Source organism: Lipophrys pholis (assembly GCF_963383615.2).
Source record: "Lipophrys pholis genome assembly, chromosome: 13".
NCBI classification, from domain to species: Eukaryota; Metazoa; Chordata; class Actinopteri; order Blenniiformes; family Blenniidae; genus Lipophrys; species Lipophrys pholis.
This window is the reverse complement of record NC_137632.1, coordinates 20,921,195-20,947,594: the sequence shown is the minus strand read 5'-3', so window position 1 is coordinate 20,947,594 and position 26,400 is coordinate 20,921,195. Positions and strand designations below refer to the sequence as shown.

The window sequence follows — 26,400 nt, the reverse complement described above, 5'->3', positions numbered from 1 at the left end:
TCCCATCCATCTTCTTTGCTGCTTTATCCAACTTAAGGTTGAAGCATTCTGCAGCCGATCCAAGCTTACAATGAGTGACTGGCCCGTTACACCCTGAACTCCAGTCCATCACAGCACCAACACGCACTCAATGTCACATGTCGAGAGGCGGCACCTCGTGGGAGGAAGTGTCCAGAGAAACCCCTCGCATACATCAAAAGAACATGCAAACTCTTCTCAGAAAGGCCCGGAGCCCAAACTGAACCTGGTTGCTTCTGCTGGGAAACAAGAGCGTTAATCATTAACTGGTGTTCCATGTGTTTGTGTACCTACATGATAAGTTTGTGTATTAGTTCCTGATCTTAATCCAGTGCATCAAGATTGTGAATGATGTCTGCACGTTTTGATCATTAGATCCTCAGAACAATAAAAATGTATGCTTGGATAGAATAGGTGTATGAACCGTTGGTGTTTTTCTCTTGCAGAATGGTTTCGCTGTGGTCCGACCACCAGGACACCACGCTGAGGAGAGCACGCCGATGTGAGTGAATTTGCAATTTTGACAAAGAAAAAAAAAACACCGTACATCTCTTAAATGCTATTGTTGCTTCCCTAAAAGTTTGTGGCATTGAAAATCATGTGATTTCAGGCTTTTCCAGTCAATATCTTCTCTCTCCTTTCTCAGGGGCTTCTGCTACTTCAACTCTGTCGCCATCGCAGCCAAACTTTTGCAGCAGAGACTCAATGTCAGCAAAATCCTTATCGTGGACTGGGTGAGTTCTACAGGCTACCTGAATTACTCCATTTCTTATTACGTAATAGTCACTTTTGTAGGCGTCTTCATGTGCCTCTTCATCTCATTGATTTTTATAGTAATAGAAGTTGCATTTCCTCCCTAATCAACCAGTAATTGTGATTCAGTATGTGGATATTTTTCCCAGATGTCATTATCTGGGAGAAATCACTTTGGTGTTATTAAATTTAATGCGCCAGACTTTGTAACGTGAACATCTCAAGGGGAAAAAAAAGAATAAAGTGTCTTCTCCCCTGCTTATAGCCAGAGGAAGATATTTCAGCATCTTATCTTTTATCTCTTTGGAGATTCTTTGCAGCCTCCAGAGGAAAATTCCAACTTATCGGTGATCCCTGTTCCCTCTGTTCGTCACACTTTTTGGCCCCTCTAAGTAAAATATATCCATGTACGTCCAGATCAAAAAAATAATAATTCTGCTTCGCAAACTCGTTTAATAACAGCTGATCGGTAGAAAATGGATACTTACAAAATTTTCAGCTCATTTTCCTCAGGCGGAGAATCTTTTAATGTTCCCACAGTTTTGAATTCACATGAAGAAGAAAATCGATTTGATTGTCAAGCGAGAAATCATTTCTTAAGCCACTATGTCACTTGGCTGCAACAAATTGGGAAATTATGAGGAAGTTTCCAGAATACCTCCACATATTTTGCCGGGGTTTGCAAATTTTCTTGGAGGGTCTTACAAAGAGCTGAGAGAGTTGAAGAAGCAATAAATGACGCTTCAGCATCAGTCTACTCTTTCTCCAGTTTGAGGTATTCGTTCAGCGGCTCCTTCACTTCTTTTGTGAGCTGCATTATGCTTGATGTCAGAAAGCAAAATAATTTCTGGATTAACAAAAGAGTCAACGTTTATATTCTCGAGATTGTTGCAAGACATCCGTGCAGATATTGCAACAAAGAAAGTTTGTCATTTAATCTGGTGACTGTCATGCATATGATAAATGGATATCACCACTTTGTACAATGTTCAAGTGAAAAGTTCTTTCATTTCTCTGGTTTTAACTATTCCCGGGTTGCCCCGCTCTGTAAGATCAAAGCTTTAATTGTCATTATTGGCTGAACTTTTCACCTTGTCTTTGTTTTTTTCGGGTCAGAAAATATCGTCTCTATTGGTTTTTTTTTTTTTTTTTTTCCTCCAAAGAGACGCAAAGTAATTTCTGCGTCGGTAGGGCAAAGCCTTTGTCGTGTCCATGTCCAGAAGCGGTGCTCTTCTCCAGCATCCCCGCCTGGTCACGGCCATTCCCCAAAGTCTTTGAAGGGCCCTTTTTTCATTTCCTCCGCCGTCTGTCGCAGGGGAACAGGCTCATTGTCATGCCACTGGTCCTCGGGGCTGCCGGGGACATTTCGTGGATCAGTGTATTAAAGCATTCTTGGGTTATAGAAAAATGAGGTCATTTAATTAATGTCACGTTGCTGGCAAACCATGCGCGGCTTTTGAAGTGTTTTATTGGATCCTTCTGACCGTCGCACAGACAGTGACCGTCTCGTTGAAAGGAGGCAGCTTTTCGTATTTTAATCCATTTGAAGGAATTAATTGGAAAATTGTTGTTATTTGCTGATTAATGACACATTTTGCTGGAATCTCTTGTTTTTTCTAGGATGTTCACCACGGTAACGGCACCCAGCAGGCCTTCTACGCCGACCCCAGCGTGCTTTACTTGTCTCTGCATCGCTACGATGACGGGAACTTCTTCCCTGGCAGCGGAGCTCCCGATGAGGTGGGAAAACTCCACCGCTCTGTTTTTATTCTCCTTTGTTTTCTGTGTGTTAAACTTGTGTGTGTTGGTGTGTGTGTGTGTGTGTGTGTGTGTGTCGCAGGTGGGCAGCGGAGCAGCCGCGGGCTTCAATGTGAACATGGCCTTTACCGGAGGACTGGAGCCTCCTATGGGTGATGCAGACTACCTCGCTGCATTCAGGTAAGACGATGATTTCACAGAGGTCAGAGGTCGCACGGCAAGTTCATGATTCACTTACGGGAAATGGAAAAATTGCAACTTCCCACTGGGAAAATTTCAGGAGCTACCAACAGCGAACATGAAACGTCATTCCTCACACGTCATAGCAGCGCCACTGCACAAAAAAGTTCCAGCTGACTATGAGAGTCACTCACAATCATATTTACAGCCAATTCAGAGCGATCATTTAAATTTACATGTTTTTTGTTTTTTTTTTTACACTGAAGAAACCGGAATGCCTTTATAAAATCAAAAAGTGGGGGGGTCACAGAAAGACCACAAGCCTAGAACTATACTAATGGCTTCTTGGTGTGGGGCAGGAGTGGTAATCACGACACCGTTGTGTCGCAATAAAATCATTAAATATTGATGATTTCCATCGGGAGGGAGTAGTTAGATGTATTTCTTTCTTGTCACGTGAACTTTCTCAGGTAGGAATTTCCAAACTGGAAGCTTTTGGAGTATACGTCTTTATAAATGCGGCAATATTTCCTCTTTATGTGAATATCTGGAAAAGTAAAGGGTTTTCAAAGAAATGAAAAGGTTTGAGTTTGCACTCTACGATATCTCTAAAACTGTACCGCTCTGTGAGACCTGATTTTTATTGGCTCCACCTTTGGAGCTATAAATAACCTCATACACGCACGCACACCTCGCACAGAGTCATGGACGTGACACAGACATGTACTTGTCTCGTACGCATTTTTGCTTCATACAGCTGGGGTGGACGCAGGCCTGGATTCGTTCCAGAGCCCTTTGAAGACGACTCGGTGGTTTTTAGCCGCGGGTCCATCTGGCCGGACCCGTCACATCAAACCGACAGGCCACTGTCTTCTGGCAGCTTTCGGCACGCTATCCACCGGAAGCACACCTTAGCCAGCTAATGCACCCCAGAACTCTGCTTATTCTCCCTCTCCCTCAGTTTTATCCCTTTCTTCCCCTCGTCTCACTCTAACCTTTCAACCCTTCTTTGTCCATGTGCGCTGATGACAACCACGTAAAATATATCACACCCCACATCGTGTTCAGACTCAGCAGCTGCTACAGTGTGCGGTTCAAAAGCTTGGATTGATTTCCAGAGTGTGGATACAAAGAAACTGAATATTCTATAAAGATTTTGAAATGATCAAATAACTTTGACCATGTTGAATCAATAGTTGTAATGGGTATTATTCAGAACTTGGAGTTATTGCTGGAAATGCATGCTAATCTAAAACATTAAATCTTTAATGTAGTTACAGTTCCATATCAATTTTGATTTGGCTTCCTTTTTGTTTTAATACTTTACAATGCTTTCAATTTCAGGCATGCAACATTCACGTTCTGTATTCGTCCAATCAACTTCAATGACTTCTGAATATTGCTGAATACAATATATTAAAGGCTTTAAATGAAAATTGGTGAAACACATTTGAAAGTGGAAGCTTCATAGTCCAAAATAAGGCAGAAAGCAAACAATGTAACGTGGATAATAATAATTCTATATAAACAATAGAATGCACAATGTAGATTGAGATGGCAGAAAATGTGTTATTTGTGGCTTTTGTCGTCTGGGAAACCGTTACAAGTGTTAACTAGGATTGTGTGGTGTTAATCTGCCTCATTAATCCGAGCAGGCGTTCTCAAACCTTTTCTTCTCAAGAATATCTTCTCAATCTGAAATAGAAACATAACATCACTACACTCACCAACTACTGACAACCAACACAACAAAACCACCAATTCAAAATTAATCAATAATCAATTCCTCGCAACTTCTAAATCGAGTTAAGAGAGGATACACTGAGCAGTTTTAAAATCAGAATTTTTGTATCTGTAGCTGTAAAAAAGATTCAGTCTACTTATTGTTGCTCAGCATCTGTCTTCTTCCTTGTACTGTTGTTTAGTTGATATTATAAAAGCCGCGATGAACAATTTACTTGGCACCTTGAGGGCATCTGCAAGGTCACAAGGGTCATGAGTGAGAGTGAGAGACATATGAGTCAAAGAGCAGGGGTGTTAAAATTGTTTTAGTCCAGCAGCCACAATCTGCTGCATTTGATTTGATCCGGGCCAGATCAGTAAAATAGAAGCATAACAACCTTTACATTTTTGGACATTTGCGTTAATGCAAATCATATCATGATGATTCAAAGAAGTCCACATTCAATTTCATGTATTTGTTAAATAATCAGAAAAGTTGAACATTTCTGAGAAGAATTTGAGTGATTTCAATATTATTGTTATTTTCTTTAACGAGACCGTTTTTGGTGCAATTATGCCTTCAACATAGTGGGCAGTAAAAAAAAAAAAAAAGCAGTTGCTTTATTGGAAACTCCCATTCAGTCTCTTTGTTTTTAGTCCCTGCAATTTCATCTTGTATACCCACAGTTTGGAAACGTTGCATTGTCATGAACCCCCCCACTGAAGGTACATTGTGACAATAGGACGGCGATGCAGGGTGTGTGCGTGGGCTTGGTTTGGTGTGATTTGGTGCCCTCAGCCAACATTTTTAACAAGGTTCACGCCGCTTTTCTAAAAGTTTGCTTGTGTCTGGGTCTTGTCAGTGCAATGTATGTAACCTGCAATGTGAGACTTGATTTAGAATGTGCCATCACCGAGCAGCTTTTAAAAGACTGCAACCAAACAAATTAACAAGGACAAAGAAAACAGACAAGGAAAAGCTGCTGCCACCAGGTGCACCTCCATACTTTGTATAAGTTCATCTTTACCACTAATATGTAAGCGTAAACATTTCGCTTTCACAGTTTAATCAGCAGTATCTGATGGTCAAAAGTGTCTTTTGGAATAGTGCTGCACTTTTAGTACGAAAGCCTTAAAAAAATATGCATACACTTGTTTTTCTTTGCTGCTTGAAAATGTATTGACCAAAAAAATGAAAGCTCAAGCTGACAACATCATCTGGAACCACTTACCCATATACAGTAGTTTTGGTGTGTTGATTGTGCCTTCATGCATCTCAAGCAAACATGCATGTGGTGGCCTCTGTGTGTGTGTGTGTGTGTGTGTGTGTGTGTGTGTGTGTGTGTGTGTGTGTGTGTGTGTGTGTGTGTGTGTGTGTGTGTGTGTGTGTGTGTGTGTGTGTGTGTGTGTGTGTGTGTGTGTGTGTGTGTGTGTGTGTGTGTGTGTGTGTGTGTGTGTGTGTGTGTGTGTGTGTGTGTGTGTGTGTGTGTGTGTGTGTGTGTGTGTGTGTGTGTGTGTGTGTGTTTAGGAATCAGGCTCCTTTGCATTAAAGGAGAATACCAAAGATATAAAGAGATGGAGAGATTGCAATGCAGGCGCCATTTATTCCCAAAGGATCAAATATTATCTGCACATATTTCTGGGCCTCACAGGACGCCAGCATATGTTACACACACACTTGCATTTGTGTCTTGTCTGTACACATGTAAAGTGACAGACACACATGCTGCTTACTGGTGTTTATTTCCAATACATGGCGCACAGTGACTCGGCTCATCTGTGCATGAGGGTGCATGAATACGCAGAAAACAGATGTGCAAAGTCCTCTCAGAAACCCCTTTTAATATCATGTCACCTGACGCACCAAGACCCTGTCTTTGGTTGGTTCTGTCTGTGTGTCGTGGTCCTCTCCTCGCTCCCTCGCTCCCCCTCTGTGATTTCGGGGAGGGGATGCATGCGTGCCTCTGCAGCCGGCACCTTCCCATTTCTCCGCTGGCTTGTGCCACGTTGCATTTACAGGGGCTCAAGTCTGAGCCTCCAGAAAGCACAGAGAAAAAAGATAAGAAAATTGGCCCTAATGAAAACCAGAAGCACCGTCTCTCCTCTCTCTTTCTCTCTCTCTCTCTCTCACCCTCTCACCCCCCACCCACCTCCCCCACCCACCCTCAGCCCCCTCTCTGCCATGAACTTGGAAAGACGAGAGAGGAGGAGAATTAAATTTAATTCAAACCAGCTCTCCGCAGCACCAGATGACAGGGCTTTGATGTGTAAGTGTGCGTGTGCAAGTCTCTCTCTCTCTCTCTCTCGCTCTCTCTCTCTCTCGCTCTCTCTTACGCTCTCGCTTACTACTTTTTTGTGAACGAAGGGGGAAAGCCTTCAAGCTCTGCAATTTAACCTGTTCTTTGCTGGTTTGGTGGAAAAAGCTCCCTCTAAAGGACAAAGTCCATATTCTCCTTCAAAATGTGTCCCGCCGCTTTTCAACGGTGCGGTGTGTATTGTATTTTAATTTCATTTTTAAAAATAAGCTAATCCAACAGTTATTCATCAACCCATTGATTTATTTTTTTTGTGTGTGTGTGTTGCTGTAGATATGGATACATAAGTGAGGAGACTAACCACTAGAATGATCAAAATTTCAAGTATGCTGGACCAGTAAAACAATAGGATGCCTTTAAAAAAAAATTAAAACAGCAACTCCACGTGTCTAAATGCCAATAAGTAGGTGTAGATTATATAAAAAAAGTCAATATTTCAGTTGGTTGTTCAAAATAAGATCACATTTCAACATTAAACCATTCTCCTGGTGTCTTCTAGTGTAAGAGGCTGTGAACTATAATAAACAAAAAAAAAAAACAATTTTGCACCAATATTTGCTCTTTGAATTTTAAAACCCCAAATGTAAAGATGCTTCATTTGGCTTCTATAAAATCATATTTTGGCAACTTTGTCACTTCTAGAAACAAATGATTTCTGTAGCTTCAGCGTGTTTTTAAGTTCACAAATTCACACTCTTCGAAAGGATTTGAGGCTGATGCTACTTTGCTGTTAATGTGTTCACCTTATATAACACAGAGCTCTGACCTTCAGGCGTTGTTTCCAGTTCTGGGTCTAAAATGGTGTGAACCCCAGTGGAAAAGTTGGGAACTGCAGTTACATTCAGTGAACGGTTAATATCCTATTTGTCATTTTTCCCATTTTTCAAGAAAGCTCATCCTTCAGGCCCACTTCACACTCTCTTGGAGGCCAATGTTGGCCTCGACAACCAGGTCTGTTCTCGGTCAAATTGGCTATGTTTAACAAACTGCATGTCTGAAGTCTTTAAGTTAAGTGTTATATTTAAAGTGATCGATAAAAATATGTTGATGATGGTCGATTTTGTTTTAGAATTTATCATTCAATAAATCACGAAAGATCTTCACAAAACCATCAATATTTTGTCAAGAGGTTATACACCCTGGAGTGGACTAAAGGCAAAGGTCAAGACCTGCCGAATTGCAAAGTTGAGTGATTCCACAAAGATCAGTAGCCCCATGAGAGGAAGTTTTCCTTGGCTCTGAAGACAACCACTGACGTGCTGTGGGTTTAGAGATTTAGAGCCAACAACTGAAAGAGCTCTCTGGGACCCGAAGTGAAGAAATAGTCTCTAAATGAAGGGGGGAAAATCCCTTTATAGTAGAGTTTTTACGCTGATTTTACCATTTGAAAATCAGTGGGAACACAACTCGACTAGATTTGAGTTCTACGATATTTATCGGAGCACTGTGAAGCTGTGTTCCCACCTGTTGGGTGTTGCCTTGATCTAAATCGTAGTTCACTTCATGTCCACTCATTGTTAACATTAGAACACATGCATGCTAATACGGGCTGTGGAATATATCACAAGTTTGTCTTCATCGCAATATCAACATGCGCGAGAGACTGTCCTGAAAACGATGTTTCCATGCATTGGACATTCACGGTCTGCAAGTTTAAAATGAATTATAAAAGAAAAGTGCAATTACTTGAGGATAATTCACAAAACATTTACAATTTGTAATGTAACCAAACACACACACATGCGCACAGAGAACAATATTCTACCAACATGCCGGGTTCACGGACATTCGTGTGGACAGACGATGAAGTTGGACAGTTAGGGGGAATATGAACTGGAAGTCATGACACTCTCGAGGTCGCTATTGTTGTTCTAGTCCATCTACTCACACATGTGCAGAACAAGCGTTTACTACAGCCGTGCTGCGCATATGCAGTAGCGGCGTTTCAGAAAGTTGTGTTTTCCTCTGTTTACACAGATAAGAAGAGTGTTTTCAAAAAGTTGTGTTTTCAGTGGCTTTGAGCTTCATTGTAAACGGACACCCGAAACACAACAAAAGTTTTCCCTTTGCGTTTAAAAACTTGACATAAACGGAGCTTTAGTGGGGGAATTTTACCAACTAAAAAATCTCAAGCAACACATAAAATGTAAACAATTTGAAATTATGGCAAGAACTTCTTCATTATGCTTATAAATGACGATAAACTAGAGTATTTTGGCGCTTCTAAAGTCTGCGACATCCTTCATTCTCGTACGTCTTCGGCTGTGCTGTGTGCAGACCTCCATCCGACTTTAATTGAGCCAAACCAGAGTACAAGCAAGGTCCAATTGTGTGGTATTCATCAGGGTGCAGATGGAAATGTTCACACTTTGTAATCGTCCCAGCGTTTCCTATACATGCCCACTGGTTGCCCAGGAATGTAAAAAAAATTGTCAACAAATGTTACCTTTTAAAACCGGAGCCTTTTTTTATTCAGAGTGCGTACAAAGCGGGTCGAGAAGCAGCATGTCTGCAGGACGGCAACCTTTTCTCAGGATGTTCTGCAGCTCACGACTCGTAAACTCGCCCGTCCCTCAATTAGCAAGAAAATCTTTTTAATCCTTGCATTCATGGCTGGTGATTCACTCGCAATTAATGTTCCTCAAAAACCACTGGCTTCCTCCTGCGTCCGTCTGCTAATTAGTCACTGAGGCTTTTCTTGTCCTTTAAATGTCAGGGTATTACTCCGAGGGAGGAGTTGGTACTCATGACACCAGCAAGTTTTCTGCATGTTTCTGCCCGTGTTCAAGGTTGGAGGAGTTGAGGCGGGTGGTAGGAACCAATAGTGGGTGAAGTATACTCGGTGGTCTAGAGTGTGGCTTTTTGCTGTGGGGTCTTATTTGGCTAAGATGTTATTTGGAAAAGTGTGTGTGTGGTCACATTTGTGAGCAGTGGGAGCAAATAGGACAAAGGATAATATGCAAAGTTCATTTAGCTGGGAGTTTCCTCTGATTGACATGTTTTTGTTGGGGACTTCTGCCATTAGAAAGTAAACAAAGTCATCTGGACTACTGTCTACCTCTAAAGCAGTAAAAACTTAAATTGTTATCACCGTTTCTCTAACCAAAGGTCATTGTTCTCATGTTGTTCATTACTCGGTTATAGCCACATTCTCATTGTAGCCAGTTTTGTGTTTATTTTTTACTTGCAGTCTGCATCGCTGTCTTTCTCTCTTTCATCTCCTTTGCAATGACGTCTTCTCCTGAAACTTTGCCAGATGCACACAATCGCACGGTGACGCACACACTCCATGTATCCCCGCTGTCTGGGACTCCCAGAAAAACCTCACAACGCTACCTCCCGCCTCTCCCTCAGACAGCTGTGTGTACGTAGGAGTGTTGTGTTGTGGCAGTGGAGGTGGGGTGTGCACTGCTTGGGGATGTAATTTGGCGGTGAGCAATAGATGGAAAACCCTGTGGCCTACGGAGCCCGGGGCACGCTGCTCACCCGCAGCCGGCAAACCAGCGCCGTGTTCTTGAGGTCAGAAAAGTACAGGGGACCTACAACAGCACCCTGTGGTACTCCCAGCTCTCACAGGGCTCACCAAAACGCCACTCGCCCAAATATCTTTGGGTCCAAAAATGGAATCTTAGCCAAAAGCCAGAGGTTTCACAGTGAATCAGAGCGAGGCACTTGTTTTGCCATCTGGAAAGTCCAACTATTTATGAACTGAGCGCGACATCCTAAATGATTCCAAACCAAAATGCTAGGACACATGATACTTTTCTACAAAGTCGACTCTGTTTGTAGTCTGCTGCTCCTGAAATTATCGACTTAAATGGTGATTGATTATTATGGGGTTCTAATTTATAGGCGCTTGTACAGATCCTAAAAATTCCAAAGACTTGCATAATTAGCATTTTTTTTCTATGCCTCTACTCAGTGGCAACATGTTTTCTGATTGTCCCTACATCCATGCACTCATGGGTACTACTTTGGCTGGTAGGTGACCGCTCAAGAAAGCCTTGAGGAAATGTCTTCCAATGGAACACAAATGGTTAAATGGACTCAAAGATGGTGATAACAGTGGTGACTACTGGCAACCTCCATTGGGAACAATTTAGGATTTGGTGCCTTGCCTTCGGGCACTTTGACATATGCACGGGGTGAAATGGGAACTCCAGCCACCAACATTGGGGATTCAAGATGATTCCCTCCTCGAAATATCTGCTTGGTGATCAGTGAATTATATGAAGAGCAATCTGTAGTAGAAACAATAATATTCATTTAAACTCCTAGGTTATTGTAATTAGTAATGTACTAAATGATTGGAGTTGTTACTGGCTGCTGCCTTCATAATTTCATTGGAATGCTTCCTGCTAAATCTGAGTTGAAATGATAATGAAACGTAATTATAAACAGATAAAGCAAAAGTCACAGAGCCTGAAAAGTCAGAGTATAATTTCCAATAGTCAATACAGTGAATTCTAGTAAATTCTCAAAATCAAGTTCAATATTGGAAGATTTTTGGATTAGATTTTTGACGTTTGTGTGAACTTGCTCTACTCACATGTGGTCAAAATGAGGATTGCACACACAGTAAATGATAAACTGATTAACAAAATACAGCAGACATGGGAAACTGCTTTTAATTCAAGGGCTCCTGCTTATTGTTGCAGTGTTTTTCTCAAAGTAAATGTTTTGGAAAAATGGTTGCGCACCACTGATCTCTGATTTAATCTCTTCAGTATGACTGTGGACGTGTTACTTGTTGGTTCCCTATCTTTTTATTCAGTCTGGTCAAAAAACAGACGGCTTAGTAATTCTTTTATTTTCCAACATGTGTTTAGATTCCCTGGTATTTGATTTAAAGCGTTTCGTGAAGCTCCCTGGAAAAAAAAAAAGGACCTTATAGATTTAAACTACTTTAATCTACTGATTATATGCCGAACTCTCTTAAACGTGAACACACATGTTTGTTGTTTTTTCTCCCGTCAATAAGGGCGATCGTTTAAACTTGAGTAGATTTTCCAACCGCAGCTCACATTGAATCATTACCACAGGATCCCACGGCTGATGTGGTTCCTCTGCGTGACATATTATTGCTCCCAAACTCTTCTCAGTTTGGTTGTGTGTATGTTGTAGGTTGTAAACAAAGCACACCCATCTAGCAGTGTCAGAAATATTCCTCAAACTTTACACACGTCTCATTATGTTTCTCTTTCTGGAAATATCTGTGTGCGTCCTAATTTCCGACTTTTCCACTTTGAAAGCTGTACGTAGTAATTCACCGCGCCAAACACATACCGTACCGTCTTAAATCCGTCTTTCATTAAACATAGGTGAATGGGTTCATGAAGCGGTTAGTTTTCCAACACAAACTTCATAATTTCATCAAGTTGTTTTTTTTTTGTTTTTTTTTCCTTACCCCTGAAAATATGTGGAATTTACATCTACTTTGGCCTTTAATGTCCTCAGAGCTTCATTTTGGAACCTCCTGTATATTCAGCTGTGAGATCCTCATCTTTTGATTCGGTTACATGTATTGGAATTGTGGTTGTGGAAAAATAACAAACTGTTTATATTCACATGGGATAGCTTCCAATATTGGTTTTATTTAAATCTTGAAGGCTTTGCTCATCAAGCTCAGCGGTTTCGACTATACTTAGAGTAAATTACATCTAATGTGTTTTGTGTTGGTAGCCCCTTACATCCTGGCATTCCTTATAAAGAGATGTGGATATTCAAAAATATCTCCTATTTAAGCAAGGCATTCAATAGAGCTGCTTGAGAATAAAATGGACCGCACATTGTGCTTTAGGTGGATTTTAAGGCCTTTGCTATTATGGCTGTCAAACCAAGTCAATGCATGGACTCATGTTCATGCAAAATCTTGTTTATGATCCAAATGAAATGATTATAGATCAGGGGTGTCAAAACAGTTTTAGTTCAGGGACCACAAACAGATCAATTCCATCTTGATTCGGACTGAACGGGAAAAATGTGCTATTGTAATCTTCACATTTAAACTTTGATGTTTTTCTTTGTTGTAGCGCAGAGTACACGTGAAGAAAATGTCTATATTTTCATAAAACCAAACATTTACTACCAAGAATCACGCCAATCTCAACGTAAAGCCAATTTTAATGAATTGAATGTGTAAAAAAAAAAAAAAAAAACAGGTTAGCGATCGACTGCATAGTTATACACATTTTATATTAATACTTGATTCACACACTATTTTATCTCCACGTTTTAGTTGAATGTATATTATTGTGCTTAATAAAGGTTTTCTGGTCATACACTGTATATTTTAAACTTACCTTTTTGCACCATTCAGTTGAAACTGTCTGACTTTATTCATGCAGCTCATATAATGACAGTGAAGGCATTGAATTCAATTTTACCAGGAAAGTATTGTTTTGTTGATTTTATTGTATTTCTGTTTCCTCCAGAACGGTGGTGATGCCTATAGCCAACGAGTTTGCCCCAGACATGGTGCTGGTGTCGTCTGGCTTTGATGCGGTGGACGGACATGCCCCGCCGCTGGGCGGATACAAGCTGACGGCCAAATGTAAGCTCCTGCTACAGCTCCGTGCAATTGTCTGTCTGAGAGCTGCACATTTTATCAATTGTATGCCCTCTATTTCTGAAAGCATGACACATGCACCTTTTGTTCCCTGTAACTTGTGCCTTAGCGTGCCAGCCTCGAGCTTTTCCTAAAAGATCTCACATAAGACCATGGGTCCTGGTTGTCTCAGGGGGTGATATGGGTGATTTCGAGGGGACTTAAGGAAGAAGGGACCGGGTAGAATTCAGGCTGGAATAAAGCTTTGTTTGAATGCATATATTAGAAGTGCCTCTATTCCCGAGAGGAAGAACATCAAAGAGTGCGACCAGGACGAAATGCAAAGCCACATTTATTAAAATTAAACCTGGCTCGTATTAGGGCTTGTTTTTTGGCCCCCAGTAAATCCACATTGCTCCGCCGTTCTCTTTTCCTCTCTTTAATGCAGTCATCTCTTCCTTCATCCATGCTCCAACCCCTCTCTCCGACTTTTTGCTTTGATCGATATCCAAAAAGGAAGTTGAAGGAAGTCAGAGGCTGAACAGCAGTCCTACCCCCATCTCATTCCCTCCGTTTCTCTCTCTTCCTCCTCTTGCTGTCATTTCCTGTGTGTCCAGGTTTTGGCTACCTGACCAGGCAGCTGATGGCTCTGGCGGGCGGGCGGCTGGTTCTTGCCCTGGAGGGCGGTCACGACCTCACGGCCATCTGCGATGCTTCTGAAGCCTGCATCTCTGCTCTGCTTGGCAATGAGGTAAGATGTGAGCCGAGAGGAGGAGGAATTAATTACCGACATAAGATCGTCATAAATTACTGTCCAAACCCCTCTTGTGCAAGGCAATTTAGATGAAAGTTGGGTTTTTTTTTTTTTTTTTTAGTTGACATGTAGAAATTCCAGGTTGCAAATGCTTGACTGATAAAAGACGAATATCACCGGTTGAAAACTTTAAAAGATTGTGTGTATGTACATGTACAATCATTGTCACAGTCGTTTTCATGTTCAAGTTCAAATACTAGAAGTGAACCATACTAGTAGAAAAATGCACACAAAACATACACATTGTACTGTATAGTGAGTGCATTGTGTAGATTAGAAGTGGGTAAAAAGTGTTACACAACATGGATGCTTTAGATTTGACACTTGTGTTCATCTTATGAGTCTATAATATTTTTTATTATAGGCTGCATAGTGCAGACGTGTCAAACGTACGAGCGAGACATACACAGATGTAGAAGTGTGTTGACATTAGAAATCATTTCTAGAATTGGACAAGTTATTCTGATCTATATTTTTGAGCTCCAGCTCCATCTGGCCAAATGTTTAATGTCTTTGAAGATGCAAATAGCGCAATAAAAATCCACTGTGATCTGTAAGCTGCAAAGCACGGGGCGAACTGATGCAGAATATTGTTGAAATTTCCGGTTTGTCAAGAATAGTTCATTAAATATGGTAATGCTTTATTGCAATAAAACAACGAAATAGATTTAGAGTTGTAGTTATCATTTACCCGTTCGGCTGATTTGAGATTAAATTGCGCTGGAAGTAAAATGAGTTTGACACCCCCCGCCGTCGTGGTTAGCACTCTCTTTTCATAGTGACAATTCCCTGGTTTATATCCTTGTTGGGCTTACAGATCTTACTGGGTGTAGTTTCAATGTTCTTTCTGTGCATGGGTGAGTTTTCTCTGGATATTGCAGTCTCTTCCCTATGTCCAAAAACACACATGGTGAATAGAAATTGATCATAGGTGTGAATATATCTGTGATAATCTGTCCGCCTGTATTTGCCTCCATGTGGTGGTGAAATAGTGGATTGCATTTCAAAGGAAGATTTGACACGGTAAATAATATTAAAAACTGTTAGAATACAAGACATCGACCTTTGGAGTATTTGAAGTCTGGGTTACATTTCAGACATCTCTTAATTGTAAACATCTCCGCCAAAACCTCTCACATGGTTTCATTTTAATATCAGTTTAAATTACCTAATATCTCACACAAATATCAAAGATTAGAGTCAAAGTCCAAAAACTGAAAACACATTTGTGTATCAGACGTTTTCCTGTTTCGTCTTTCCTCTTGCATTAATCATTTCGTGACCCTCCAGATTTATCAGACGTCGCAGTTTATTAAACTAAATGCAGTTCTAACATACTCGACTCTGCTGCAGCATCAGCCTTAACATGCTGCTAATGCGTTTATGTGTCACAATTAATCATCAAAATATGTTAAATTATGTGTAATGACAGTAGAGGGAAAATGATGGATACATAAATTATTAGTTTTTCTTTACATTTTGACATTTTATGCATTTTTTTTTTCCAATGCTTTCTTGGTGATTATCCTTTTATTTCCCACCAAAACCAAACATTTGCCACTAACAGGAAATCTACACACACACACACACACACACACACACACACACACACACACACACACACACACACACACACACACACACACACACACACACACACACACACACACACACACACACACACACACACACACACACACGTCAAGAGTAGAGGATTTCCAGGCAGAAGGTTAATTATGAGAGTGTGTAGGTTGGGTCAGCAGACATCAGTGCTCTGATTCCTGGCGAGCAGCAGTGAGTCTCTCTCTTCTTATAGCTTAACGGGAGAGGCTGGAGTGGATTTTGCACAGGATACATCCAAGATATGTCACTACTCATTTCTTGTCAGAGGAGTGCTGAATGGTTGTATTGAGAGGAAAATTTACTCGGAAGTACTTCAATGACTATCATCTGGAGTTTTGCTTCAAATATGAAGATATGCAAGAAAATATCTCAAGTGCTGACTTTTTTTTGGCCACATGCACCGACCGGACAGGTGACAAATTGTGCAGGATGCACACCCTGGTGTCCATGCATGTGCAGATTATAACCTTTTGAAGAGTCAAGTGCACCAACAGCCCCTATCCCAAGTAAACCTTGTATATCAGTAAGTGAAAATCCAGATGGACGTTTCATTAAATTCTTTTATTTTCAGAAAGTGACCGCTCTCAAGTGTTGCTGCAGGCCTCAGCCACAAGCACGCCCTCACACTGTTTGGTTGTCACTGGAATGACTTCTGTACCTGCTAAAGCCATTATCTTCTGCCCTGTGAGACGTTGAGAATACCACTTGCTGTCTACAAACTATGCTGTGCTGCAGATAGCAATTACATGGTGTGACAATAGTGCTGTTAGAAAAACTTTAATCTTACATAAACGTATTTCGTGTGAGCAAAACTGTTATATTAATTCCTGAAAAACAAACCTGGAAGTCTAGAAAGTTCAAAGATTCTAGGAGGAAAATCTGCACTATTTTTCATTTCAACAATGGCCTGATGTAATGAACTGCCTAGAGGCTCAATTATTAAAGTTTATCACGTGTTCACCTACAGAAAGACGGAAGTCATTAAGCTAACCAGCCAGACTCTGGATTTTAAGTGTTGATGTTCTGAGAGCCGGACTGTTGATTGATTGGCGCACCACCACCAAAACCACAACAGATTTTACATTCGGCACCTTTTAAGGTTTCAGCTGAATGTGTCCCGGCCCTGTTGACTGTAGACACTCAGCATCCCTCGGCTTCTTGCCTCCACCTCTGCAGATCTCTGGAGTTATAAATGAGTTCATCGAGTCATAAAAAATAAAAAGCGTGGCCGTAATCCATGTGGCTCTTGGAGCATGAGCAAAACAAACAAAAGAATAACACGAGATCATATGAGTTATAGAACTACTAAAAAGAAAAAAACACTTCATCTCTCTATCCAACATGGAGATACTGACCACTACTGACTGATTAAACTGAAAGGACTTCAAATCCTCAAACGCAATGTAGAACGGAGCATCATTACCCAACTGTTCAAAGAAAGCCAACGATTCAACAATATACAGAAAGTTATAGGTTTAACCAAACAGTCGGGCTGTGTTTACCTGCACTGTGCCCACCTGTGGTTCAGCTCGACGGCTCACACCGCCGCTGGTACATCTGGTAATTCTTCAGAACTTCAAGGACTCTACAGCAGGGCGGATGAATTTTGGCTGTCACGGAGGTTCCAAGTTTGAAGGACGCTCCTGTTATTCAAAACACCGCCCTGCAGCAGAAATAATGAACCGGACCGGGGGCTTTATGCGGCTTAGGTTTCAGCAGCCTGCAGAGCACGGGCCGTAACCGATGTTTGGAGGAGCTCCCTGGATGGGTGCCACTGGGAGCAGAAAATTTGAAAATAGGCAGGAGTCGGGGGTGGGGGGATGCTCAATTGGCTGGACTCCGCAGGGCACCTCTCTCACCCTCTCACCCAGGGCCCCATCACCGATACACATCTGAGAACGGTTACCCTCACACCTCTTCCAACGGGGTCAGCCTGGGTCTGGGGATCAGATAATAAAAGGAAATAGCACAATCATTTGAAGCTTGGAAGGAGGAAACCATTGTTATTAAGCAGCTGCACAGTGAACTGTACCTGTGCCGCTCTTTAAAGCCGAGAAAGGTAAGGTGGGACAGTTAATCAAAGACAGGCTTGATGAAAAAAAGTCCTGTCTAGTCTATTGGACCAAACTTAATACTATTCATGGATTTCTACAGTGTGTAACATTCTATTTTTGATTAAAATGAGCATTTCTTCATTTTGAAATTTTCACTTTTCTACCTTGTTACGTACTATAAAATTAATAAAAGCAACTTCCCGATTGAAAATGCTGTAAAGACGATCTTGAGTACTCTTTTTTTTTTCTCTCTCTCTCTCTCTCTCACTAACTACATGCAGAGAGCTTTCTTGACTTAGATTCTCTGGCAGCAAATGATGTCAGCTGTTTGAATAAACACAGATCATCCAGTGTGGTGCCGTTTTGATAGCTGATAGCGAAAGGAGAAGGAGAAAACAAAAAAAGGATAAAATGTCCCCAATCAGATCAAAACGACAGGATGAAAGATTTGTAATCATAAACTCTGCAGAAGGTCTCAGTAATGGAGGTGGAATGTAGCTGGAGAATGTCAGCGGGGGATTCAGATTGAAAGGGAAGTTAAAAAAAAAAAAGGCCTGTTTTCTTGTTTTGCTTTTTTGTTCACCGTCAAAGTTTGGCAATGGCTACAGATTGCAAATCTTTAAAGCCGGGATTTCCAGGCCTGAAGGCGGTGAGCAATGAGGCCGTCTGAGCAACAAGTGGCCTTCAGTCGAGAAGAATTCGAGACTTTTTGGGTCACTCTTTTTCTTGAGAATATATTTCACTTTGAGCGTGTGTTTGTGTGTGTTTGTATGTGTTGGCTGAGTGGGCTCATGCATAAGACCACAGTTGGATTAACCGGACAGCTGTGCTTTTGTTTATGTTCTATTCAAACCACCTTAGAGTTTGTATTGTCTGGAGGTGCACAACCCAGTACGTCACCATAACAGAACTCCTGATCTAAGTTTAGTATCTATAGTAGCATCATGTATAAAATGTGGGTCGCTCTTTGTACTTGTCATAGTGGGTATTCAGAACTGATGCAATCCCACAGAATGTGGTCATTAAATTACAGTTCAAACAGTTATTAACTTTTACCGATGACTAACATTTCTGTAACTGGTGTTTGTTTTTATTGTCTTCCAGCTGGATTTTGGAGTTGAAAACATCCTAAAGGTGTTTCTTATATCCTCCTCTCCATCTGTGCCGCCTGTACTTTTAGTACTTCGCTGTGGACTCGTGTGAGAAATATAGCCTTGCTTTTATTGGCAGGTTAAGACAAGCTTTGCTATAATGAGCGTTGGGTTTCGTTTGAAAGCGGCTCAAATTAGCTGGGAAAGAGAGCGATGAAAATTGCTGAATGGACTTTACAGGCCTTTTTTTTTTTTTTTTTTTTTTTTTTCATTCCCCCTCCTCACCCTGCCCATCTCTGTAATGTGTAATGGTGAAGTCTCCCTAGTTAAATAGCTCATGAATGATGCATTGGCGACTACACTAGTCAACTCTGAACTCGGGACTAATTGATGATTGCTCACAAACAGATGTTGGCCCGGCTCGAAAACCACGGTTGTTAGCGATTATTTGATAAACAACTGGCTAATATGCTAATTGTTAGCAGCTGTTGGTGAGGTTATACTGAGTGTTTACACTCCAGTTACAGTAAGACGCTCAGCTGCACCTGTCCCCCCCCCCCCCCCCCCCGCTTTGGGCCCTATTGCTCTTAAAAACAAAAAAAAAGTGAACTTACTCTCTTTTCCGAAAAGGTTGCCTGTCTTGCACAACACACACACCATTAGCTCGTTCAGTTAGCATAACATAATCAACCGGTTTTAGTGACTGCCAGCACATGTCCAGGGACGCAACGGTAAACAATGAATTCATTGTGCGCTTTCCTTACGCTGAACAAGTGGAATTCCTCCTCTTTTCCACTGTTTTGGTTAAAGCCTCCCTCAGGAATGTTTTTTACCGGGGCACATTCCTCGCGTTCGGCTCGTGGCTTTCCTTGGTGTCTCAAAAGTCTTCTGGCCAAGGACTTTGTACTTTTTGTTCGATCTGTCGCCTCGAGAAGGGGGACCTCCTCAAAAATCAGTCAAATCCCAAATAAAAGTTATTCCTGTCAACGTCAGAGAATGCCATACACCCGTTCGCACAAAAAGTACAGGCAAAGGCAGGATCACAAACTCAAACAAACAAAAACAAAATGTCACCATGGTGTACAGACATGTGCTTGCATCTTAGTCTGTGTTGGCATGCCATACCTGCCGGGCGGGGGCCTCCTGGAATACCCCTGACAAGAGCCATTAAAGTTTATAAGCGTGAGGCCCGGCTGTCAATCAAGCTGACAGGCCGGCCCTGTCCAACTCCGCTGTAGAGGTGAACCCCCATGAAACCACAGAGAACCCCTGACCTTGTTCTGACAGGGAGCTGAGGCAAGCGGGATTAGTAGGTAGAGCTCTGCAGGGCTGGGACTCTCTAGTTTTGGTGGGTAAATGATGACTGTTGCCAGAAATTCAGAAAAAGTCGGTTCAGCAGTGAAGATTGATGTTGGAGTCGAGAGATTTGGAAATTTTGGAGTCGCATTGATGATTAAGTACGTGACATTTCCAGCCGATGTTCAACCCTGCTGTAGATGACTGTAGACCAGAGGTCTCAAACTTGGAAGGCTGCAACCCTGCATGTCTTCCATGTCTCCCTTCTTTAACACACCTGAATGTCCTGATGGTTCATCACCACATTCAGCACAAAGCCAGAAAACGAGCCGCTCATTGCAAATCAGCCATGTTGAAGCAGGGAAACATGGAAAACAGGCAGGGCTGCGGCCCTCCAGGATCCGAGTTTGAGACCCCTGCTGTAGACAGAAGGATGCACATGGTTTCGTCCATATACTGTATCACTGTGGAAAGTCCTAATGGAGTATTAAGACTGATGTTCCAGTAAACAAACTGCTTGTCATCTGATCGTTTGCATATACAGTTTGTTCCTGCGAATGCATTCGATTTGTCAACATCTTCTTGCTGCTTGTACTCTGGCCCTTTTCTTTTTTGTAGGAGACCTTGTCACCGGATTGTGATCCTACACTATTGTTTTCTGAACACAACATAAAAGTTAACCCCACCCCCCGGTTATAATCTGAGCTGAAGTGTTTACATGTGTGCTTACAGTTGTTTATTGGAAGAGCTGCGGATCATGCTTTATGAAAATGAAGGCAAGTGCATAGTCATTTGATATCAAACAGGATGCTGGAGTCACTAGTAATAGATGAATAGCTTCCAGACAGTAATTTAATATTGAGAGACTGAGATTATAAGAAAATCCCTAACTATTATGTGGGTTGATTTGCTTGCTTTAATGCCAAGCCAGCCAACATTTTTAATTTCTAAAAGTTCCCGTTTAACCTCTCGATTTTAACTATCAAAGTGTGGAATAAATCAGATTGACCTTGACTTATTACATGGATAAACTGTAGAATTAAACAGGGATTGACATGATGCTGGAATTGCTTGTCGTTCAGTAAAATGAGGAGATTCAGAATCCTCAATTTGAAATATTCTAAGTTTCCCTGGTTGAGAGAAGATAAGTTAAAATGACACATGCTGCATCTGGCCAGTATAATGGGACTGTAACACATCAGTTTTTTGGTCGCATAGTGTTCATAAATGGCCATTTGAAGAAAAACAATTTCCGCTAAGTTGCATTTGCTAAGATTGTTTGAGTTTTGATAGTGGAAGAGTGCTAATCCCTGCAATGCATTTGCAATCATAAATTGATATCAGCCTTGCTTCATGAGTAATATTTCTTTTGTCTTTATGCGCTTGTATTTCTTTCCGAACATCGGCCATTGATGAATTGTCTCCACCCTCTGCCTCTCCAGCTGTTTCAGTCCCTTCTTCTTGAACTCTCGTCCTGTGCTCCTTCTCGAGGTGTTTTTCGGTCCTCCTCTGCCTCACTTGCCTTGTGGGTTCCACATCGAGCACCTCCTCCTCCTTAACAGCTGCAGTTCTCAGTGGATCTTGTTTGGTGTGTTCGCACAGGTTGATGTTGATGATTTTCTTTGAACAGAAGATCTTTAGTATGCGTCTTAAGCCGTGGTTGGATCCATAGAGCAGTGTGTTCTTAATGTTGGAGATAAAGGGTTTGAGCTTGGTCAGTCGGTCTTTTCCAGATTTTATTGAGAATATTGAATGCTGCTTTAGCTTTCCCTATTCTTATTCCTCTTATTTCCTATTCCACTGCAATTACACTCCCAGTTGACTTGGTCGACTTCTTCCATTGCCCGGCCCCCAGCAGTTTATCAGATTTCTGCATTTGCTCCATCTCCACATGATTTTAGTTTTTGGTCTGTTTATTTTGATGCTTTATCTCAGTTCTTCTCTTGCCGCCTCTTCTCGTTCCTCATCAGTTCATGAATCAATTATTAACAAGAATTCTGAACATCCAGCTTCCTCCGGCTCGGTGATGTAATTTCCGCTGAATTTAATGACTGCCTCGGACTGACTCACAGTATTAATGCAGGAAAGGAAAGAAGTAACTAGTGTTTGTAATGTGTGCCTGTGCACACGCCTCTGTCCGCTCCTCAGCGTATGATGCAGCCTGTCGTGCCACAGCAGGATTAAAGTATCCCTCTCCCTAGACTGCCTTTTCCCTCAGCCCGCGCGGACCCCTCCCACACACTATTTGCTTTAATTAAATGAAAACTTCCAGTCTCGGCCAAGCAAGACCAACCGACGATGACTTTTTCCTCTTCTCTCTCTCTCTCTCTCTCTGGCATTCAGCTCTCGAAATCCAAGGCCAAACCTTATTTTTTTTTCCTCGCTCACTCGCTCCTTTCTCGCCATGTCTCTCTGTACATGTTTCTCAGTCTGCCTTTTATTCCATCGGAGTTATGACTGAGCAGAAAAGCGATGTATGTTGTCTGCTTAGAAATGTTCAGCTTCTATGAGCCCGTTCGACAAAAACGGGATGAAAAAGTGTCGTGCGTGAAGTCGGCCAAACGGGGAAATTGAATCATTCCGGGTTGGGAAGGCACTTTGGGGAATAGCCCCGTTTCCTCTGAATTGTGGTTTGGAGACTTTCATTGGCTTAGCGCTGCTCCCTGAGGTGTGTATATATGTGTGAGTGTGTGTGTGTGCGTGCTTGTGTTGGAGTGGGCAGGCAGTTTCCACGTGCGCGCATCTGTGTTTGTGTCTTCTGAGTGGGATTCAGTACAAAGCAACACATTGTAGTGTGTGTGTCGAAAAAAAAGTAGCAAAGCCCTGAGTGAGTGGGAGGCGTTGTGCATCTGCAGGTCGACTTTGTATTCCGTCAGCAGATTGAGATTGTTCCCTACCTCTTGGATTGACTCATCGGGCCGGCGGCCACACTTAAGACTGATCCTTCAAACCAGGAGGGAATCGCATTATTGTAAATGAGATTTCGGAGAAACGCTCCTGAACACCTGTCAGTCACATTCACATGAATGCATAACTTGCCCTGCTCACTATATTTCAAATAAAGAAATAATGCTGTGAGACTTTTAATGCTCTTACCTGATGCTCCCAACGGGCACAGGCTCAATGCCAGTGGTACCAGCAGTTACATTTAAGCACAAGTGTCCAATATGATCCTAAACATATGGACAGAAGATACATATGATGCTCATAGTAGAAAAAATATGCACCACAGTTTTATGTTGAAAATGTTTTAAAGGGAGTTTTTCTTTCTTGTTAAAACTATTTTCTGTTTATTTCAGCTGGATCCCATTCCTGACGAGGTGCTGCAGCAGAGACCTAATGCCAATGCTGTGCACTCCATGGAGAAAGTCATTGAAGCTCACAGTGAGTAACTACTCACCCCGTACATCAGCATTTCATTCATTCATTATAATAACACACCATCCCAAGCCAAAATTAAAGTACATACATCCAACTATCTCTTAGACATATAGCACAGTGAAGAAAATGTGAGCCCTTCAGAACCATCTCCATTTAAAATGAACATGTTGTCGACCAAACAACACGTGTGTCATTTGAAGGTGTAATTCATATGAAAGGAATGAAAATTTGCATGCTGTGCGTACTACCCATGCTTTCTCTCATGACAAGTACTAATTTCAACTTGCTACCAAAACCCACTTAATCTGGTTTATCATAGTTTTTAACTGTTGTAACTGTAACTGCTCTGCTGTTAGTAGTGAATGATTACAATTTGGCTCTTTTGAACTTATACAATACATTTTAATAATCTATGTTTTGATAGAATATTTAGTTTTGCCTTCCATTTTGCCTTTTCATCATGATCCTGTCTCAAATAGTTAAGTAAAATAATAATGTTAGTAAAAGTCCTGATACCTGATCTTTATAGTTTTCATCATTCAGGTGTGGTTTCGACCAATTTGACAATTCATATAGAATTTATAATTTATGCTCAAAACTCCTCGACATCTTGTTCTAAAGGACGGAGTGCTTGTCATGAATTTACTCCCATGCTTGGATCGTTCGCTGAAAGTGTATTTATGTATAGTATCTATCAATATAGCAAACACAGCAGAGTCATATAGAGAAATGAAGTTCCAGTTAAAATGGAAATCCTAGTTGTTTTATTGAAAGTTTTAATAGAAATTTCCCACACCTGGTTATTTGTCCAGGACTCCACTACTTCACTGTACTTCAACGCATAACAAACCCTGAGGCTTTTCCCTTCTCATTTTTCATGCTGGTCAAACAGTTAAAAGCTCTACCTGCAGATCCTCTGATAAAAACTTCTTGGAGACTTCTTTTTCCATCAACTTTTCAGCTGTCAGGATGAATTTCTTTGCATGTTTAAATCGAGGGAAAATCTGCACCTGTTTGAAATCTAAAACCGGTGCAGATCATTTGACCGCTCAATGGAATCACTGATTTTAGATCAACTGGAAATCTTCTTAAACTACTTGCCAGGTTAAAAAGCATCCGCAACCTTTCTGCTACAAGCTTCTTCCCACCTCTTTCTTATTGATATTAAAACTCCACCAGCTTCTGTTGGAAGTCTCCAGACCAGAGCCTGAATGTTAAGCGTTCATGAATAAACGGCCAAACTTCGTGTTGGACTTATGTTTCCTCACGAGAGCATAATATTTTATCGTCTCAACCCATAAAATCATTGTACAGCATTTGTATGTTTCTCTTTAGGACCGAGTGCAGCAGCTTGTGTCTCTTGAGCTCAGCAAAACATTTTTTCTGTCTACTGTATTCCAGCAGCTAACTAACATGAACTAAAAATGTTCACATTGCATCCAGTTCTGAAGGAAAATATAACCAATATAAATATAAACATTCCATATAATACGGATATGTAGTTGTAATAGCAGTACCACCGAGCTCATTGAGAGACGCCTTCAAACTGGCTTTTCCCTGAAGGCAGTACAGAGGAAAATGATTAGATTTGTCCTAAACCTTTTCCTTCAGCATTGCACTTATAAGTTCTTGTTAAAGCGCAACAGCTGCGTCTCTCCCTGCGTTTGACTGCATTATTGAGACGTCGCCCCTTTAATCTTCCATTGTAGGTAAACACTGGCGCTCACTCCAGCGCTCTGCCTCCACGCTCGGCTGTTCGTTGAGTGAAGCTCTCCAGCGTGACGCAGAGGAAGCCGAGACTGTGTCGGCCATGGCCTCGCTGTCTGTCGCCAACAAGCACATTGGAAAGAGGTTTGTATTGTTAGTCCACCGTTGGTCTTCTTGTTGGCCTCTCGGCTTGTTTGAGCTACTTGTCTCAGTTTGTAAGGCTCATCATGAGGTTCCCATCAAGCCTTTTTAACCATGTCCAACGGTTAGGTTTATGCAGTGACTTTACCAAGAGCAAATATTTACCTTTGTCATGGTGGTGTTTGTTTCCCAGAACGGAAGAGGAGCCAATGGAAGAGGAGCCTCCCATGTAAAGAAACAAGTCCGGCCTTTGACCACTCAGATCAGTCTTCACATTTGATTGTCATTCTCCCGCGTCTCACCATTGCCGCATCCAGATGGCGTTTTATCCCGGGAGACGACGGGCCGAGCTGACCGAAGTGGCACTCAAAGGAGAGCGTGACACTGAGGACTGGCGATGCATTCACTGCTCATCAGTGCACAGAGCACTCAGCTTGAACTTGTTGCATTGCAAGTGGATGTGAATCGGAACCGACTTGGTTTGAGCGCCTCGAGTGCCCGTGCTTTTGAAAACACTACACAGTTGTAACTTTTTGTGGTCGCCAGTCTGGAGCGTACACCGATGATCTGCACTCGTCTACTTATCACGTTGTTCTGTTCTTTCTGTGCTTTATCTTCATCTCCTCACTTTGATCAAGACCACCAGAGCTAGTGTGATTGTGACTCTGCACTAAAGACGGATTCCTGCGTCTTTCAAGGTATCTGAATAGAAATTGTCACATTTTTGACACAAGAGAAAAGTCGGTGCGATTCCAGGACACCTCCCCCCCCAAAAAAAACAAACAAACAAAAAACTTGTGTCAGTAAAAAGACTGTGCATTTGTGCCTTTTCTTTGTCAAACCCGGTGGATTTTTGAGCTTCACTTGAGGAGCTCTGCCTTAAAAACGGGTTTGGAAACGAGGCCTCTTCTCCCCTTGAACATTTCTAACCTGGCGAAAACAGCCACTGCCTGCATGTTGTTGGCACATAGACCAGAGGACCTTGGCATGTTTACCTATA

General features: G+C 41.7%; 1 protein-coding gene across 3 annotated transcripts in view; it reads left to right on the top strand.

The window, feature by feature from the left end:
• hdac4 (histone deacetylase 4) overlaps positions 1–26,171 on the top strand; it is a 145,783-nt gene extending 119,612 nt beyond the window's left edge. For all 3 annotated transcript variants that reach the window (XM_080478328.1, XM_080478330.1, XM_080478329.1), the window contains 9 exons: positions 465–520; positions 665–752; positions 2,392–2,511; positions 2,612–2,709; positions 13,181–13,299; positions 13,911–14,044; positions 23,471–23,555; positions 25,262–25,403; positions 25,594–26,171. In XM_080478328.1, coding sequence (XP_080334454.1) covers positions 465–520; positions 665–752; positions 2,392–2,511; positions 2,612–2,709; positions 13,181–13,299; positions 13,911–14,044; positions 23,471–23,555; positions 25,262–25,403; positions 25,594–25,633 — 882 coding nt within the window. In that variant the 3' untranslated portion in view covers positions 25,634–26,171. The remainder of the gene's footprint in view (positions 1–464; positions 521–664; positions 753–2,391; positions 2,512–2,611; positions 2,710–13,180; positions 13,300–13,910; positions 14,045–23,470; positions 23,556–25,261; positions 25,404–25,593) is intronic.
• Positions 26,172–26,400: the final 229 nt, after the last annotated feature.